The following is a 16,413-nucleotide window of genomic DNA, read 5'->3' on the forward strand; positions in this document are numbered from 1 at the left end:
GAGGGACAGGAATATCTGGCCTCTATTCTATAGTCCAAATTCAAAGGGCTAACAGCTCACCTACATGTTATACACATGCACGGGCACATGCACACACACACATATATGCACACAGCTGCAGGCATGACCACGCACATACCCACACACATAGACGCAAACACACGGGCACACGCAGCACACACATATAGACACAGATGCAGGCAAGACCATGCACACACCCACACACACTCATACACATACACACACACACACATGCACGCATGCACACACGCACACATGCAAACACACGGGCACACGCACCACACACATATACACACAGAAGCAGGCATGACCATGCACACACCCACACACACACACACATACACATATACACACATCACAGGTGAGCCTCCAGGATCAATGGCTTTAAGATTGCAATACTTGAAAAGAGCTGAATATAAATTGTGCAAAAACAAGACCCGCCCAAATCAATAACACATAAAAACAAAAACTAGGCAATTCCTTGTAAAGTCTAATGGCTGTTTTACAGCTGAGAGAAAGAGCCAGAGAAATGTGCTCTAAAACAACAGAATTAATTTCCAATCCACCAAAAACTGTCTTGAGATCCACAATTGGATCATAATCTTTCTAGATAAATTGTACATACAGTGCCCTCCATAATGTTTGGGACAGACCCAGCATTTATTTATTTGCCTCTGTACTCTACAACTTGAGATTTGTAATGAAACAATTCACTCATGTTTGTGAATTGTTTCATTATGAAACAAATGCGCATTGTCAGCTTTTAATAAAGGGCAATTTGGTTTTCAAGTAGAAATTATAGCAGTGTTTATACATCGTCCCCCCAATTCAGGGCACCATAATGTTTGGGACACAGCAATGTTATGTAAATGAAAGTAGTCATGTTTCCTATTTTGTTGCATATCATTTGCATGCAATGACTGATCCATTCAAATGCAAATGAGTTTTAGTATCTGAAAATAAGATATGCAGACTGATGATGCAGATAGGTCAGAAACATCAGGAAGCCATGGCATGCAAAGGATATGCAACAAAATACGAAACATGAATAGTTTAATTTACATAATATTGCTGTGTCCCAAGAATTATGGTGCCATGAAGTGGAGGGACGATTTAAAACACTTATATTTCTACTACAAATCTCAAATTGTGGATAACAAATAAATTAAAAAAAGGTCCCAAATGTTTTGGAGGACACTGTATATTCCTTGCAGTTTCACTTCAATACACTGACCTTGGTTTGACCATTTAAAAACATTTTTTTGCATGTTCTGTATGTGTTTCTATGTGTCCTCAAGTTGTAAACACTACTTGTCCCTCTCAAGTCAGCCTTTATCTTTGGAGTGGCACAAACTATTTATGGCAGTACTTTTAGAGCACAGCACAGCAAGACTGCAGTGCTGGGGAATTATTACAGGGAAGGGGAAAAACAGGAGGTACTGCTGTGGAAGAAATTGTTTGGAAAAATAAAAGAAAACTGACAGAAATCTCTGCAAATAATATTTGTTTTGTTGAATCCATGTGTCTAATGTCAATTTTATTATCCAGTGCAGCTCCCCCTTCATCTTCATTAATTATTGAGCATAGAATCATCATCATTAGTATTAGTATCAATTTTAGTATTCAAAATAACTGAACTGTCCAATGAAGTTTGTTACATTTGTATAACGGTTTTACGTGTGAACCAGGAAATTGTGGAATTCCTGATCCTGAAAGTGCAGTGGGTTGTGATACTACCCACAATGCAAATGTTTTTGGATCTGTTGGGTAATTAACCATGACAACCCCTTCAGCGCAGCGAACTGAACAGAAGGCTGGGGGGGAGGGGGGGTGTCTCCGGGGAGACAGCACCTTGGGCACCCCTGTTCCACAGGGAGGTACATGAGAAACAGGAAGTAAACAGGAAGTCACACAGGGAGACAGGGATAGTGTGTGGGGGGGCTCTGCACTCATTACATTACATTACATTATTGGCATTTGGCAGACGCTCTTATCCAGAGCGACGTACAACAAAGTGCATACCCATAACCAGGGATAAGTTCGCTGAAAGACCCTAGAGGTAAGTACAATTTCAACTGCTACCTGTACAACAAAGAAAAGGACAAGGGCCTTTTTTTTTTTTTTTTTTTTTTTGAACAAACAAACAAACAGAGCAAAAGTCACCAAAGTTAACTATCCAAACACTGCTTACCTAGCCAACTAAAAATACCGATACACAAAGCAAGTCACAGAGACAACAATTAAGGTTCACAGGGAGGTAGGGAGGGATGGGGAGAGGTGCTGCTTGAAGAGGTGCGTCTTCAGCTTGCGCTTGAAGGTGGGAAGAGATTCTATAGTTCTGACCTCAACGGGGAGTTCGTTCCACCACCGTGGAGCCAGAACAGACAGTAGTCGTGAGCGTGAGGTGGAGGTTCTGAGAGGGGGAGGTGCCAAGCAGCCTGTGGAGGCTGAACGAAGAGGTCTGGCAGGGGTGTAGGGTCTGATGATTTTTTGCAGATAAGCTGGGGAAGACCCTTTAACTGCTTGGAAGGCTAGCACCAATGTTTTGAATTTGATGCGAGCCATGACAGGCAGCCAGTGGAGGGAAGTAAGCAGGGGGGTGACGTGTGAGTATTTGGGAAGGTTGAAGACCAGACGAGCTGCTGCATTCTGGATGAGTTGGAGGGGTCTGATGGCGGACGCTGGGAGGCCAGCCAAGAGGGAATTGCAGTAGTCCAGGCGGGACAGAACCATCGCTTGGACCAGGAGCTGGGTCGAGTAGGGGGTGAGAAAGGGGCGGATTCTCCGTATGTTGTATAGGAAGAACCTGCAAGACCGGGTCACCGCCGCAATGTTCTCGGAAAGGGACAGGGTGCTGTCCATCACCACGCCGAGGTTCCTTGCACTGGGTGACGGCGTGAGTGTGGTATCCCCGAGAGAAATGGAAAGATCCAGATGGGGAGAGGTATTAGCAGGGATGAATATCATTTCAGTCTTGCCTGGGTTGAGCTTTAGATGGTGGTTGTCCATCCAGCTCTGGATGTCCCTCAGGCAAGCAGAGATACGGGCTGAAACCTGCGTATCAGACGGCGGGAACGAGACGAAGAGTTGGGTATCGTCCGCATAGCAGTGGTAGGATAGCCCATGTGCAGTGATCACAGGGCCAAGGGAGCGAGTGTAGAGAGAAAAAATAAGTGGGCCAAGGACTGAGCCCTGGGGAACTCCTGTGGCGAGGGGCCGAGGTGTCGATACCGAACCAGCCCAGGCAACCTGGAAGGAGCGACCAGAGAGGTAGGACTCAATCCAGTCCAGGGCTGTGCCACAGATGCCCGTTGCTGACAGGGCAGACAGGAGGATGGAGTGATCCACAGTGTCGAAGGCAGCAGAGAGATCTAGAAGAATGAGGATAGAGGAGAGGGAGGCTGCTCGTGCGGCATGAAGTGACTCACTGACGGAGAGGAGCGCAGTCTCTGTCGAGTGGCCCGATCTGAAGCCAGACTGATGGGGGTCTAGCAGGTTGTTGTTAGAAAAGAAGGAAGAAAGTTGAGTAGAAGCGGCTCGTTCTATAGTTTTAGAAAGGAAAGGAAGAAGAGATACCGGGCGGTAGTTCTGGATGATGGAGGGATCCAGGGTAGGCTTTTTTAGCACTCCTCTAACACACATTTACACCCATATCTACCATCTACACAAACACACACACACTCACAGATCACAATGATGATGTGTCTATATACAGTGCCGTCTGAATATTTTTGGACAGTGATGGTGTGGACTGTCAGCTTTAATTAAAGAGTATTTACATCCATATTGGGTGAGCCATGTTGGAAAGGCAGCATAGTCCCTCTATTTTAGGGGACCCAAAGTAATTGGACAAATTAAGGCAATCTTATATAAAGTCATCATATTTAGTATTTTGTTGCAACTCCTTTGCACTGATAACTGCCTGTGGTCTGTGACCCACAGAAATAACCAGGCTCTAGGTATGTTCAGTCTTGGCTTCAGCAAGTGAAATGTATGTTCAACTGGATCCAGGTTTAGTGATTGACTCGGCCAGTCAAAAATATTCCACTTTTTGGCCCTGAAAAACCTTTTGGTTGATTTAACAGTGTGTTTGGGGTCATTTTCCTGCTGCAAGGTGAATCACTGTCCAATCATTTCTGAGGCATTTGGTTGGATCTGAGCAGAAAAGATATTTCTGTACACTTCAGAGAACCTATCAGCAGTTACATCATCAGACAAGTGAGTCAGTTCCAATGGCAGCCATACAGGCCCAAGCCATAACCCTCCCTCCATCAAGTTTCACAGATGATGGGATGCTATAGATCTTTTGGAGCTTTTCCTTTCTTTCTCCACACTTTTCTCTATCCATCGCTTAATACTCATCTCACCTGCCCATATGTGCTTGTTCCAGAACTCAGCTTGTAATGTAAGTTTTAAAGAAACTCAAGCCTGGCTATTCTGTTCACGAGGCTTACCGTTGGTATGCATCTTGCATTAAACTCTCTGATGTAATACTGGTGTAGTCTTCTCTTTTCTTTTACTCCACATCCAGAGGCAAAAAAATATCCACCGTGAACAACGAGTGCAGAATTATAGAGGCTACACTGCAAGATGCAAATCTCATTAGCAGCAAGTATCGAAAGGCTTGATTTGAATTCGCCAAAAAATACAGAGACGAGCCAGAAGAGCTCTGGAACAAAGTGTTATGGACAGACGAGACCAAAATAAGCCGTAACCAAAGTGATATGAAGTCGGAAGTGTGGAGAAGGGAACGAACAGACCGTTATCCGAATAAACCACCTCATCTGTGAAATATGGAGGAGGTGTCATGGCGTGGGTATGTATGGCTGCTTCTGGAACAGGCTCAGTTGTCTTTATCGATGTCTTTATTTTAACAAGGCGCAGTTTCAGTAGGATGCATTTGGAAGTGTATCGGCAGATTTTATCTGGTTATGTACGAAGAAATTCCTCCAACCTCATCACACTTCATCCTACAGCAAGACAATGACCCCAAACACACTGCCTACTCAACCAAAGCATTCATCAAGTAGAAAGTTTTGGAATGGCCACATGAGTCATCTATTCAATCAGGAATGTATTTCGCTTACTGAGGAGGGAATTCCTCCAAAACTAAGATTGGCTGCAGTGTAGGCCTTGAAGGGTTTTAAAAAGAACATACCAAACATTTTCTGATGTCAGTAAGTTTTAGTTGTATTTAATGGAAATGCAATCAAATATTAAAATGTGTTCATGCTCAAAAATCTGCCTGAAACAGGAACCTTCATCTGTTCTGAATCTGTTGTTGTCCAGTTCAGCTGTCCTCTGTAAATGCCAGGCAGCAGAGAATATGAGAATATTTAATTTAGATTTCCAGTGAACACTGACTCACAGATTTTTGACAATGATGACCTTTGAGCATACTGAAGCAATCACACCGGGGGTTGCGGGAGGGTCAGTTCATTCCAATCACCACTGATAGCACTGTTCCTCTCTACCTCAGAATTATTGTTTTCTTTTGTCATTTTTACTGTAGGTTTCATTTCATTTCTCGGTGCTTGCACACTGCGCGTTCACATCAGTTCTTTATTAAAAGTAAGGGTAAAGTGCTTCAGTGAGAGACTGAGTGCCCCCCCTCCCTTTAAAGACTCATTAATACACACCTTATCCCGTGACTTCACAGGTGACAGCTTTAACAGGCAGAATTCTCCGTGGCGGCCTCTGCTCCGCGTAGTGGCCCAGAATGTATTTATATTTCTCTCACAAGACGCAGCGTTAGTTCGCAAATGTAAGTCAAGACATTGGGGAAAAAGCGTATGCGGTGGGAGGGGAGGAGTGAGGGGGGGGGGGGGGGGAGGTCATTCTCATTTTGTTCTGTCCCTGAGGAATTGTCCCTTTGCCGCTTAACTTACGCCACGAAATTCATTGAAAAGTGTCGGAATGCAGGGCAGGTAGGAAGATCACAAAAGAGGATGGAACTGTGAATATGAAAGGAGAGAGAGAGAGAGGGGGGGAGGGAGAGAGAGATGGAGAGGAGGAAGATGTCGCCAGCTTCTTTTGTACACTGGGCGAAGCCAGCAGGGACAGCAGAAGAAGAGGAAGCCCCATTCCAGGGGGCCCTGCCTAAGTTTCCGGAGAGCAGTGGGCTGCTGAAATCACCCTTCTGTCCTAAGATGAGCCAAAACACAGGCAGTTTCGCCAGATCCCCTGTCATCCCTTTACCCCACACCAACAGACTACACCTACCCTCCATTATGGATGCATTTTTTATATTGTGCACAAAACCACTATAACACTGTACAAGTTGCATTTTTCAAAATGTGTATATTTTGTATTTACTGTGTATTTTTGGAACTACTTTTGCTATTTAATTTTGTCATAGTACATTACATTAACATTAACATTTGCCAGACGCTCATATCCAGATCGACGTACAGTTGATTAGGCTAAACAGGAGCAATGCAGGGTTAAGGGCCTTGCTTAACAGTCCAACGGCTGTGCAGATCTTATTGTGGCTACACTGGGGATTGAACCTCCAACCTTGCAGGTCCCAATCATGTACCTTAACCACTACGCTATGAATTTACTTTGAATATGCTGCACTGTTAGAAAGTTAGTAACAACAGCAGTCATAGAAATAGTAGTAGGTATACATATCCTTTATGTTGCACCATGGACCTGGAGAAACAGTATGTTTCTCCCCTGTACATCCTACATATTGTGGAATGACAATAAAGTCAGGGATAACTTAACAGTATGTTAGCAGTACAGTCCGGCACATCCTCAAAATATTACTTTGATGCACTGCCATAAAGCCTGCACGCTTAAATAAATGCAATAATGTCGCCTCGTATTCCGAATACAGATTATAATGGACAACACACATCTAAAGAGTGCTTGGGCCGGCTTTATTTCTGAAGGTCCTTGGAGTTTGCATGTTCTTCTCACGTCCTTGTGGGTTTCCTCAGGGTAGGTTAATTGGAGTCTAAATTGCCCGCAGGTATGAATGTGTGAGTGAATGGCATGTGTGGTGTGTGGGATGGGCAGTCATTGGTGTATTCCTGTCTCTTGCCCAGTGCATGCTGGGAGAGTATCCACCCCCCAACCCTGACCAGGAATAAGCAGGTTAGATCATGGGTGGATATATACAGTATGTAAGTAATTAAACAAGGAAATAGTTTTCATTCAGATATTGTTTTTCAAACAAGGAATTTCAAAAGTGTACATCAGAAATGTTTCTTTTTGGAGTGTACAGGGGAACAACCCTCTGGCATGGTTAGTTAAGGGCAAACAAAATGAGACAAAACACGTTGCTATTAAACCAGCTCTTTTCATTTTCATGAGCTCTGTACTTCTGCTTTGGTCCTTTTTAGTCGTCTTCTTTCTATTTTAATCCACACGGACAATATAAAACCAGAGGTGAGATATTGTAGCATCGACGGTTGTCATAAATGACCAAATTAGGTGGGCATTGGTGCAGCAACCACTGGTAAAAAGCCATTTGTAATGAATTATTCAGAAATGAACATGTGAGGATGAGGGTCAGGCAAGACGAGCTTGATTATAATATTCTTTGTAATGGCACGCATTTTCTCTCCCGGATAATAAGGCTTCATCTCTTCATTTTAAACGAGCTAATTGAAGTAATCGATGGGGCATCTGAAAGTGGCTCTCGCCGAGAGTCCGGGATTACTCAGTCCTCTTCGTCAGCTTATCTGAAGGAAGCAAGAAGAAAAAAGACAAGGAGAGTTTGATAAATCGTTACAGTTTTTCTTGATTGCCAAGACACATTTCTTGAGAGTATGCTCCATTTCCCAAAACTCGAAACGCAAATTCATAACTGCACACTCGACTTCACAAACTTCAAACTTCTATGTCAAAAGCAAACTCTCCGCTCAATACCTTGTAAACGCACGTCTAAACCACACTTTGCCTTCAGACATTACAGAAAAGCCATCAAATACACATACACTACAAAATAGCCATTACACATTGGTGAGATCAGTTCAAACAGTATCCTAAAAAACTCTTACTGCAATGAATAATAACACTTATGGTTTACCCCCAGAGCATCCTCTTTGCATGATGAACACATTATAAACACATGTATAAATTCTCAAAAATTTGAATTCCTCAATGTACTGTAATAAAATAAACTGAAATTGAGTGAAGAAGTAAATGCACTGTTAAAATATGCAACTGATGAAAAACGTAGAATACAGGAAAACATTTTTTTTTAACCAAGTATTTACGAATATAAACCAATTTAAAAACATCTAGAAACAAACTAGAGCCACCTGGTGGAAACTGACATTGTCCCAAATGACAATGTAGCATGGCTGGTCTGGTTGTGCTGGCTCCCTCCCTCTGGTCTAGTTGGTATACATGATCTCGCAGACCATCGAGAAAAGCCAGCTGATGGATGGTGTTGTATGGACCAAGGGTGGCATGGGGGGTGGAGGGTCCATTGGTGGCTGATGGTGGCACATATGGTCACATTCCCTCCTCGCTGGCCAGGGACATTCACAATGGCCCAATTATGTTCCTCCCCTTCTCCGCATTTTGGTAAGATTAAATCTTGCTTCATCAACTAAGATGAGTTTCTCTGGCATCAATATTAAAGATTCTCTACAAAAGAGATGAAACACAGCACAGCAAATGACTACGCTGAAAACACATTGCTATAGTAGAAAAAGTAGGCCATCATATAGCCTACTATATGATGTACTAAAGTATATACTTCTGTAATACATAACTGTACTCAAATACTTGATACAGTATGAAAAACCATACTTGAACATATTCCAAGCGCTGGTCTTTGACTCTATCGGAGTTCAAAAAGGAACATCCTCAACCTGTTCTATCAATGAATGCAGTCTATTGTTGAGATGCTCTGTTCTGTCAAAGAATGCAGTCTATTGTTGAGATGCTGACTGCATCAATGCCTTGGCATATTCCCTGATCCTCAATAACTCTCCTTTCTATCTCACGCAAGGGAATGACATTGTTGGCTATTGATGATTTCCATCTCTTGCTCTTCTGAAAAGAGATAGCCTTCTGCCTCCATTAGGTGGTCGTCTCTCAGATCTGCAAAAATAGAAGTACTGATGGGATGAATCTATTCATCTTCCACCTCATCTCCTGTGTCCTCTTCCAGTACCTTCAGGTCTTTGTGGATCCATTGTTCCAAAATAAGTGGACTGACCCATGACCCTTTTATCTATCTAACCTGAGGTTCTGATTGGTGTGTGAACTATTTTGACTCTGAGTATTTCCACCTGGGGAATTGTGTTTATTGGATTCGAGCTGTGATGACTTCAGTTAATGATATTGAATGCAAGTACTTTCTAAATGAGCAGATGGTACAGCAAGTGATATATGAAGGGTTGTGTATAGAGTTCTGAATCAATCTGAATCATGTGTGAAAATAGGGGAATAGTGTTTATAGTTTTGGGAAATGGGTCTGTTTTTTGGTAGGTGGCATCATGGTTTGGTGTTTAGTTAATTGGCACAGTTGTGTGGGTGTATAAGCGATTGCGAAAAACTGTAAAACCGCTGGTGGACCACAAGGTTATTCTCTGTTTTCCCAGCCAAAATAAAAGAAATGTAATTTTTCTGATTAAATCTGATTATGTTTATGAATAAAATAATGATTTACATAAATAGACAATTTTATAGGAACATTTTAATGGGTTATTGACCGTTAACGGTTAAAATCACTGTGATTTCCAATGAGCATTGCAAGAAATTTCCAAAGCAGGAATTCCAGCCAGTCTAGCCAATTAAGGGCAAGCAATGGTCTGACTATGAGACTCAGCTCTATAGTTTCCAGACCTGGGTCAAAGGCGTAATTGTTTTGGATTCAAATACTTTTCTGTGCTTGATTGATCTTGTCTGGTGTAACTGAGCAGACCGAGAGAACCAGAAGGCACTTTTAAAGATTATTTCATATAGTTCCGATACACAAGTCAGTAAAGCCTATAAAAGTATTTAAATTCAAAACAATTATGTATTTGACCGAGTTGGGATGGTTTCATATTGGATTCAGACATTGAGTGACTTAATGCATGCATGTTTACTTAATCAAACATTAACATCAAATTTTGACGTGTAGTGATGAAGTCACCTTACTCAGCCACCCCGTTGCAATGTCATTAAGTTTGCACCCGTAACAGTTGTCCAGACAGGCGACAAATCATGCACTGGACAGTTCTCAAAGACAATGGCAGCAAACAGTTCAACTTGATTTCATTATGGATTTAATTTGCGTTCTGATTTCAAGATGGAGTTACTTATCGAATCGACAGAAAAAACAAACAGGGTTCAGTACAATAAATTCAAAAATTCCCAGGTCTTTTTTTTAAGATTACAAGGGGAGAAGACAAAGACAACACAACAAAATAAGTACCCCTGTTTCTTTGAGCGAATCAACTTTCCATGACATTTCTGTTGTTTATTGTTCATAATATTTACACAGCCTATGTTTATTGATCAGACTATTTGCACATGGTAGAATTGCAGGGTTCAAAGCAAAAGCGCTTGCTATAATTTGAATGAAAAGTCTAAAATGAGATGCTTGCTACCTTGCTCAACATAAATAAATGTAACCCCCCCACCCCACCCCAACATTACAGTGGTCATGCATCCCATGGAATGCTGTGTCTTTGGAATGGGGGATATTAAAAAATTGGCAATTTACACAAATTAACTTTTTTAAATATCCTGCCTTTGGCATGCCATAAGAATAAGCCCTGTTCTATTAATATCTACCCTGATTACACATTATGCAACACGCATGTTTGTTTTTGCTATGATTGTTAGACTCAGTTGTGTGTGTTTGGGGGGGGGGGGGGGGGGTGATAGTGTGCAGTTGAAGGTCCTGTCCCTGATGCCAGTCCACTACTAATTAAAACTGCAAACAGAGCGACTGTACTAAGGCCAGGGAGAATGACGCTGCATGTTTCAAAAAGACCGGATAGAGTTAAACATCCCTTCTTGGCTATATAAAATTATTTCATTTTGATCGCCAAGTGCGTTTCAAGTTGGGAGCAAGCATCTCTTTTTATTGCTCCTTATTGATAGAATGCACTTTGACATTATCACTCAGTGGTAGAAAGTACATCGCATTGCAGAAATTGTTTGCCCTTCCGTGCTGAATGTTCTCTGCTTCCACACGGCGATGAGTTTTGTCTCGACAAGTTTTTCAAAGAACGGGCTCAGGTTCTGCCAGAGTTGCGTGATGCTGTCAGAAGCAAAATAACTCCACAACAGAACTCAGAACCGCAGAAAACCTATGACTTTAACACTGTGCACATTTATGTGCACTCAGAGAAAACTCAAAAGTGCAAAAAAGAAAAGTGCTTATTTAAAATGTCTGCGCTGAGTATTTATTTTTGGCCACTGAGTATTATAAGTTGCATCACTCTCTCTGTGTGCAGCACGTGTGTGTCTGTGTGTGTGTGTGTGTGTGTGTGTGTGAGTGTGGTGCGTGTTCGGGTTAGGGGGTTGTAAGGTCAAAAAGCAGCCAGATTTGAAATGTAATTGCCAAAGCACAAACTGTTCTGTGATATCTTTGTGTCTTATTGATTTCTGTTGATGCTGAAATTGTTTTGTGTGCTCTGGCTCTTACTGGGGGGACTCATGGAATTGAATATTATACTGTGGCGTTTGACATTTCAGACTCCAGTGAGGTCGGTAGTTTTTAAGCCATCAACAGGGCTAATGGAGCCCCTCACTGAGTCTCTCCCCACATCTCTAACCTTTCTGCTTTTTTCGTTCCATTTTATTTTTTTAAATTACACATCCGCTGACTATTACAATCATATGTGCTAACTGGTCACCTGCTGAAATGCAAGACATTCACATAGAGCCCATTAATTGTTGTAGGGGTCCTCGCACGGGACTCCAAATTATGTAGGGTCCTTGCACGGGCCGCCAAATAACGCAGGGATTTTACTCTCTACGAAACCGGGGCGCCAGTTAAACGTTGTGTTGCAGTATAACTGCGAAAAGTAATCAGTCTCATAAAATTACTGTTATCAGAAATATCCAACCACAAATATAGTATTTCAATTAATTAAAATAACCAATATTAATGATTGAACATACCGATAACCTGAAGGTTGGAAGTTCTTCGAAAGACTGCTTTAACTCGGCTCTCATGTCTATGCGATTCCAAAACGGACACCGGGGTTTAATAAAATATATTTATTAAACAAACATACAAACACATAACAGATAAACTAACGGGAAGTTAGTAAGGAAATTTAGTTTGGTATGTGTGTGTGCGTGTGTGTGGCGCGCGCAAGCGCGCGTGTCGCTAGAGTTCTGGGTGTGGTAATGAGTTAGAGTTAGCTGTGAGAAGGGACTACTTGCGTAGTTTTACTCTATATATGCGCAAAAGACGGCGAATCAATTCACGTACATATATATGTAGCTAACCAAACACATTACAATGGTTGGATGGTAAATATTGAAACACAGATTCACAAAAACAGTTAAGACTAAACTAAACACTGGCTATGCCTGAATGTTTGTTTTCTTACTGAGTCCATACGCATTGCTGGATCCAAAAGACATGCTGTCCTTGTAGAAGCGGCGATGGTGCTGTGAATGGTGTCCGGGAGAGATGCGCAGGCTGGGGTGTTCCCGTCTTAGCAGCGCGTTGTCGTCTGATCCGCTGGTCCTTTTCCAGGTGTAAAAGTTCGTTGCTGTTTCGTTGTTGGGCTTTATTGGGGTAAACTGATGTAGCGTTCCGCGTATAACAATTTCCACTCACTATAGGCCACGTAGTTACCGGGAGGTAACTGGGTGTGTCCGTAGGCCTGGTAGTGCGCTGTGCAGCATTCAGCCTCTGTCCGAGTCTCGGAGCAGATGAGCTGAAGCGACTGGCCAAAAAGGGTGCGTCGAAGAGAACAAGCAGAAGAACAGAAGAAGCAGAAGAGAGATCCCAAGAACGTGTCTTGCTCTTATACGGGACCGTTTATTGCTCCCGCCATTACGGGATTGGCTGAACCAAGTTAGACGTCATTCGTGGTGGACGTCGCAGAATTCTCCTGTGGGAATGTGGAAGTTGTAGTCCCTACATCCCCCCTGTGGTCTCAGGATGCGGCTGAAGCCAGTGTTCCTCGAGAGCACAAAAGTCAGTTCACAGTCCACAGGTCAAGTACATTGGGTCGGTAACACAGTTCACAATTGACTGACAAACATCCAGGCATTTATCAACAATTAACTAAACTGGTCTAAAACACATGATACAAACAATGTGAAACACTAAGGTCGAACAGTGAATACATTGTCACAAAACATGAGAAACCTTGGTGAAAGGGTTAGTCGTTTTGTTAGTTCAGGTGTTTTGTTAGTTATTGGATGGTGTCCAGAAGGTGGAGCACCAACAGGAATGACCCAGCCATGAAAATGTTCAGATGATGTAGGGGTCTAGGATGGAGAGGCTGTAGCCTTTTTGGAAGTCTTGTTCAGACTGACCAATTGTTCTAGTCCCTACAGTCAGGTTGCTGATGAGGGTTGTCATCTGAAATATGTGGGGGCATTTTCAAATTAGGGCAGCTTTCTGTATCCAAACTTAACCTTATGGCTGTGTCATCAGGAAGGAAATGGAGAGGTGGTCTCATTTCTAAATGATGTGGTAAGCTCACAAGTGGTCTTGTCTTGCTTGGGGAAGAGGTGGAGTAAGGCACACTGGGGTGTGGCAATATACTTGTAAAGATTACACTGTAGTTTCTACATGCAATACTTTACGATGGTTCAGTAGGTGTAGAAAGAAGCAATGAACGTTTACGAGTTATAACAGGTGTCGGATTTAACTCTACAGTACCTACTTACGATCTGCGTTTGCTGCTGCTACATGCAAATCTAAGTGGCTGCTATAAACTACCAGTTTATTTTGCCACCCCCCTTTGGTAGGAAAGGTGTGCAAAAGAAAGTGGTCAAAGCTTCAGCTGGGAGTCTGCCTGTGAAGAGACCACGGCTATAGATCAGTCTTATTCAACGTCTTTTGATGGAGGTTGAACAAGACCAGATAGCTCTTTGGAGTGGTTACTCAAGGCATACACACTACTGAACAAAGGTTAGAGGCTTTAGTTGTCCTCAGAGGAACTGAAGAAGCTCTCTTCAGACAAGGTATCTTCCCTATCAGAGTCATGCTGGTGACTCTGAGGCTTGGGCCTACCGGGTCGGTCTTCTCTCCAATTCCGGCTGGAATCAGAGTGGGAGAAGCGACCACGGTGGCTCTTAACCGGGAACTTACTCACATGCCGTTGTTTTGAGCCATTAGATTTTAATGGGGCAACTTGGGAAGTGCCGGCGGGCTTGGTTGGAACAACGTGCTTAGCTGTTTCCAATACCTCGTTCCTGGGCACAATCCTTAAAGTGTCCCAGACCATTTGGGCTTCATTTCTTAATTCAAGGGCTGAGTGTTGGCCCCTTGAAAACAGTGAAACATGAGTTCGGACACAGGGGTGCAGGTTGTGCACAAAAAGGGATTTGAAGGCTTGATCTTCATCTAAGCCTGGTCCGTTTCTGCCCTGGAAAAAAGCATGTTTAAGACGTTGGTAAAAGTCTTTTGGTCTTTCTGTACGGCTGTGTTTAACCTCCACAGATTTGATCATGGCTGTGGCCTGATCAAACCGTGGCAGGTACTCAGCTACCAACGCTTCACAAACCTTGGGATAGCTGGAACGAACCTGTGGTGGAAGTTGTTCCATAAATGTATGGATCTCTCTGGTTGAGGTTTTCCATACAAGTCGTACCTTTTCTCGATCGGTTGCCCTGGGCAGATCCGAGAGACAGTAGTCAACTTCCCTCAAGTAACTCTGAATGTTAAATTCGGAGTCCTTCGGGTCAAATGTGTGGACATACTTCGCCATGGCCTCTAGCTCCTCAAAGCGAAGACCATGTGAAGTTGCACTAGTCTGCCTGTTTGGAGAAGGAGAGCCTGAAATCACATTTGAATGTGAATGCGTTTCATGCGGAGCTCGACGTCCTCGGTTTGGTTTAGAGGGTGGAGCTACAAAACTGTCATTCTCACAATGGTTGGCAGAAGATGAATTGTCGCTGTCAGTGTACTGTACAGAGCTGTCACCTATCCTCTCAGTTATAAAGGGAAAGCTAGCGGGATTAGCGTTGCTTTTTGTGTGCCCAATTAATAACGTTAGATCTCCTCTACCGTGTCCACGGGAGGGTTCCCTGACCTCCTCACGAGAGGGGTGGGCATGGAAGGTGCAGTCCTGTACTTGCCTGACTGTTTCTCCCTTGCGGAGATGGACCACCGTTGGGATGGAGTCCCCCCTTTCCCTCTCCAGGGAAGAGGTGGGCAAACCATTGCATGGGTGGTCAACAGCACTGCAATCTGAGGAGACTGACGAGTCTCCATCAGAGCAAGCTGTGGAACCGGGATCTGACAAACCCGAATCAATTTGTGACCCCCCTTCCCCCGCCTTGTGGTGTAAGGAGGAAGCAGGAGAAGCTGGAGTTGGGCAAGCCTGAGAAAGCAGGCTTACAGAAGAGAGTAAATGTGGTAGCTTGTGGCATCCACTCTTCAACTGAAATAATTCCTCTCTGTAGGAACAAAGATCTGATTCGGCTGAATGCAGATCACGCAAGTATTGTACTGCTTTCTTGCCAACAGTTTGAAGCTCAAGTAAAACACTGGTGTGTTGTCCTTTGAGGTATGCCATCTCTGATTCTAAGTTTTTGTTGCTCTGAAGAGCAAGACTAATCTGTCTGGCAAAATTCAAGACCAGACAACTTAGAATTGGGTCTTTTGACTGGGTGGGGGAGTGACCTTTCTCGTTGATTAAGGAGAACATTTCTTTCCTACAATCAGTGAGGTTCATCTGATTCAGGAAGGCTACGTAGCCAGGTGCTAAACCTTGGGCTAAAAAGGAAAGGTACTCATCAATAGATATGGGTTCCATATCTCACGCCAAATAAAGCTAAAAGCTGAATCAGTAACTTAAGAGGGTACTCTTGAAGTTAACTATTTCACAAGGGCCTTGAGCTCCTAAAAGTTGGCAATGAATTGTTCACCAAAATCACAATCCAACATACAAGTTGTGATGAAGGATAAAGAATTTAAAACGCTCTTTGAATATTCTCTAACTATAGTACAAGGTAGCTATAGCATCACACAGGGACTCGAGTTGCACTAGCGGTACTGCAATGCAACAACAGCAAAATGACCGAACATATGGCGGATATTCAGACCGTAAAATAGGAACTGTGATGCTGATCACATTAATCCTAAATACCAGAATGTGATTGGTTGAAATTACAATTAAATTTGGATTTAAATGTAAAATTCAATTAATTATTAAAATTACTTTGACAAAGTAATTAAAATTAATAATACAGTGCGGCTAATAATACTATTATTGATAATACGTATTATACCGGAAG

The 16,413-nt window shown here is 42.9% G+C and overlaps 1 protein-coding gene and 1 long non-coding RNA gene across 2 annotated transcripts; both read right to left on the bottom strand.

The window, feature by feature from the left end:
* Positions 1-2,148: 2,148 nt before the first annotated feature.
* LOC133134690 (uncharacterized) lies at positions 2,149-3,387 on the bottom strand (the record flags this gene model as incomplete). Its single annotated transcript, XM_061250979.1, has 2 exons — positions 2,149-3,075; positions 3,271-3,387. Coding segments are annotated over 2 exons (924 nt in total), but the record flags the coding sequence as incomplete, so codon positions are not given.
* Positions 3,388-7,532: 4,145 nt separating this feature from the next.
* LOC133134644 (uncharacterized) lies at positions 7,533-9,175 on the bottom strand. Its single transcript, XR_009709319.1, has 3 exons — positions 9,158-9,175; positions 8,295-8,625; positions 7,533-7,712 (listed from the first exon to the last, which is right to left on the bottom strand). It is a non-coding gene; the product is annotated as an uncharacterized LOC133134644 (long non-coding RNA).
* Between the last annotated feature and the right edge of the window lie 7,238 nt (positions 9,176-16,413).

The sequence above is a fragment of the Conger conger genome, chromosome 8 (genome assembly GCF_963514075.1).
Source record: "Conger conger chromosome 8, fConCon1.1, whole genome shotgun sequence".
Classification (NCBI taxonomy): Eukaryota; Metazoa; Chordata; class Actinopteri; order Anguilliformes; family Congridae; genus Conger; species Conger conger.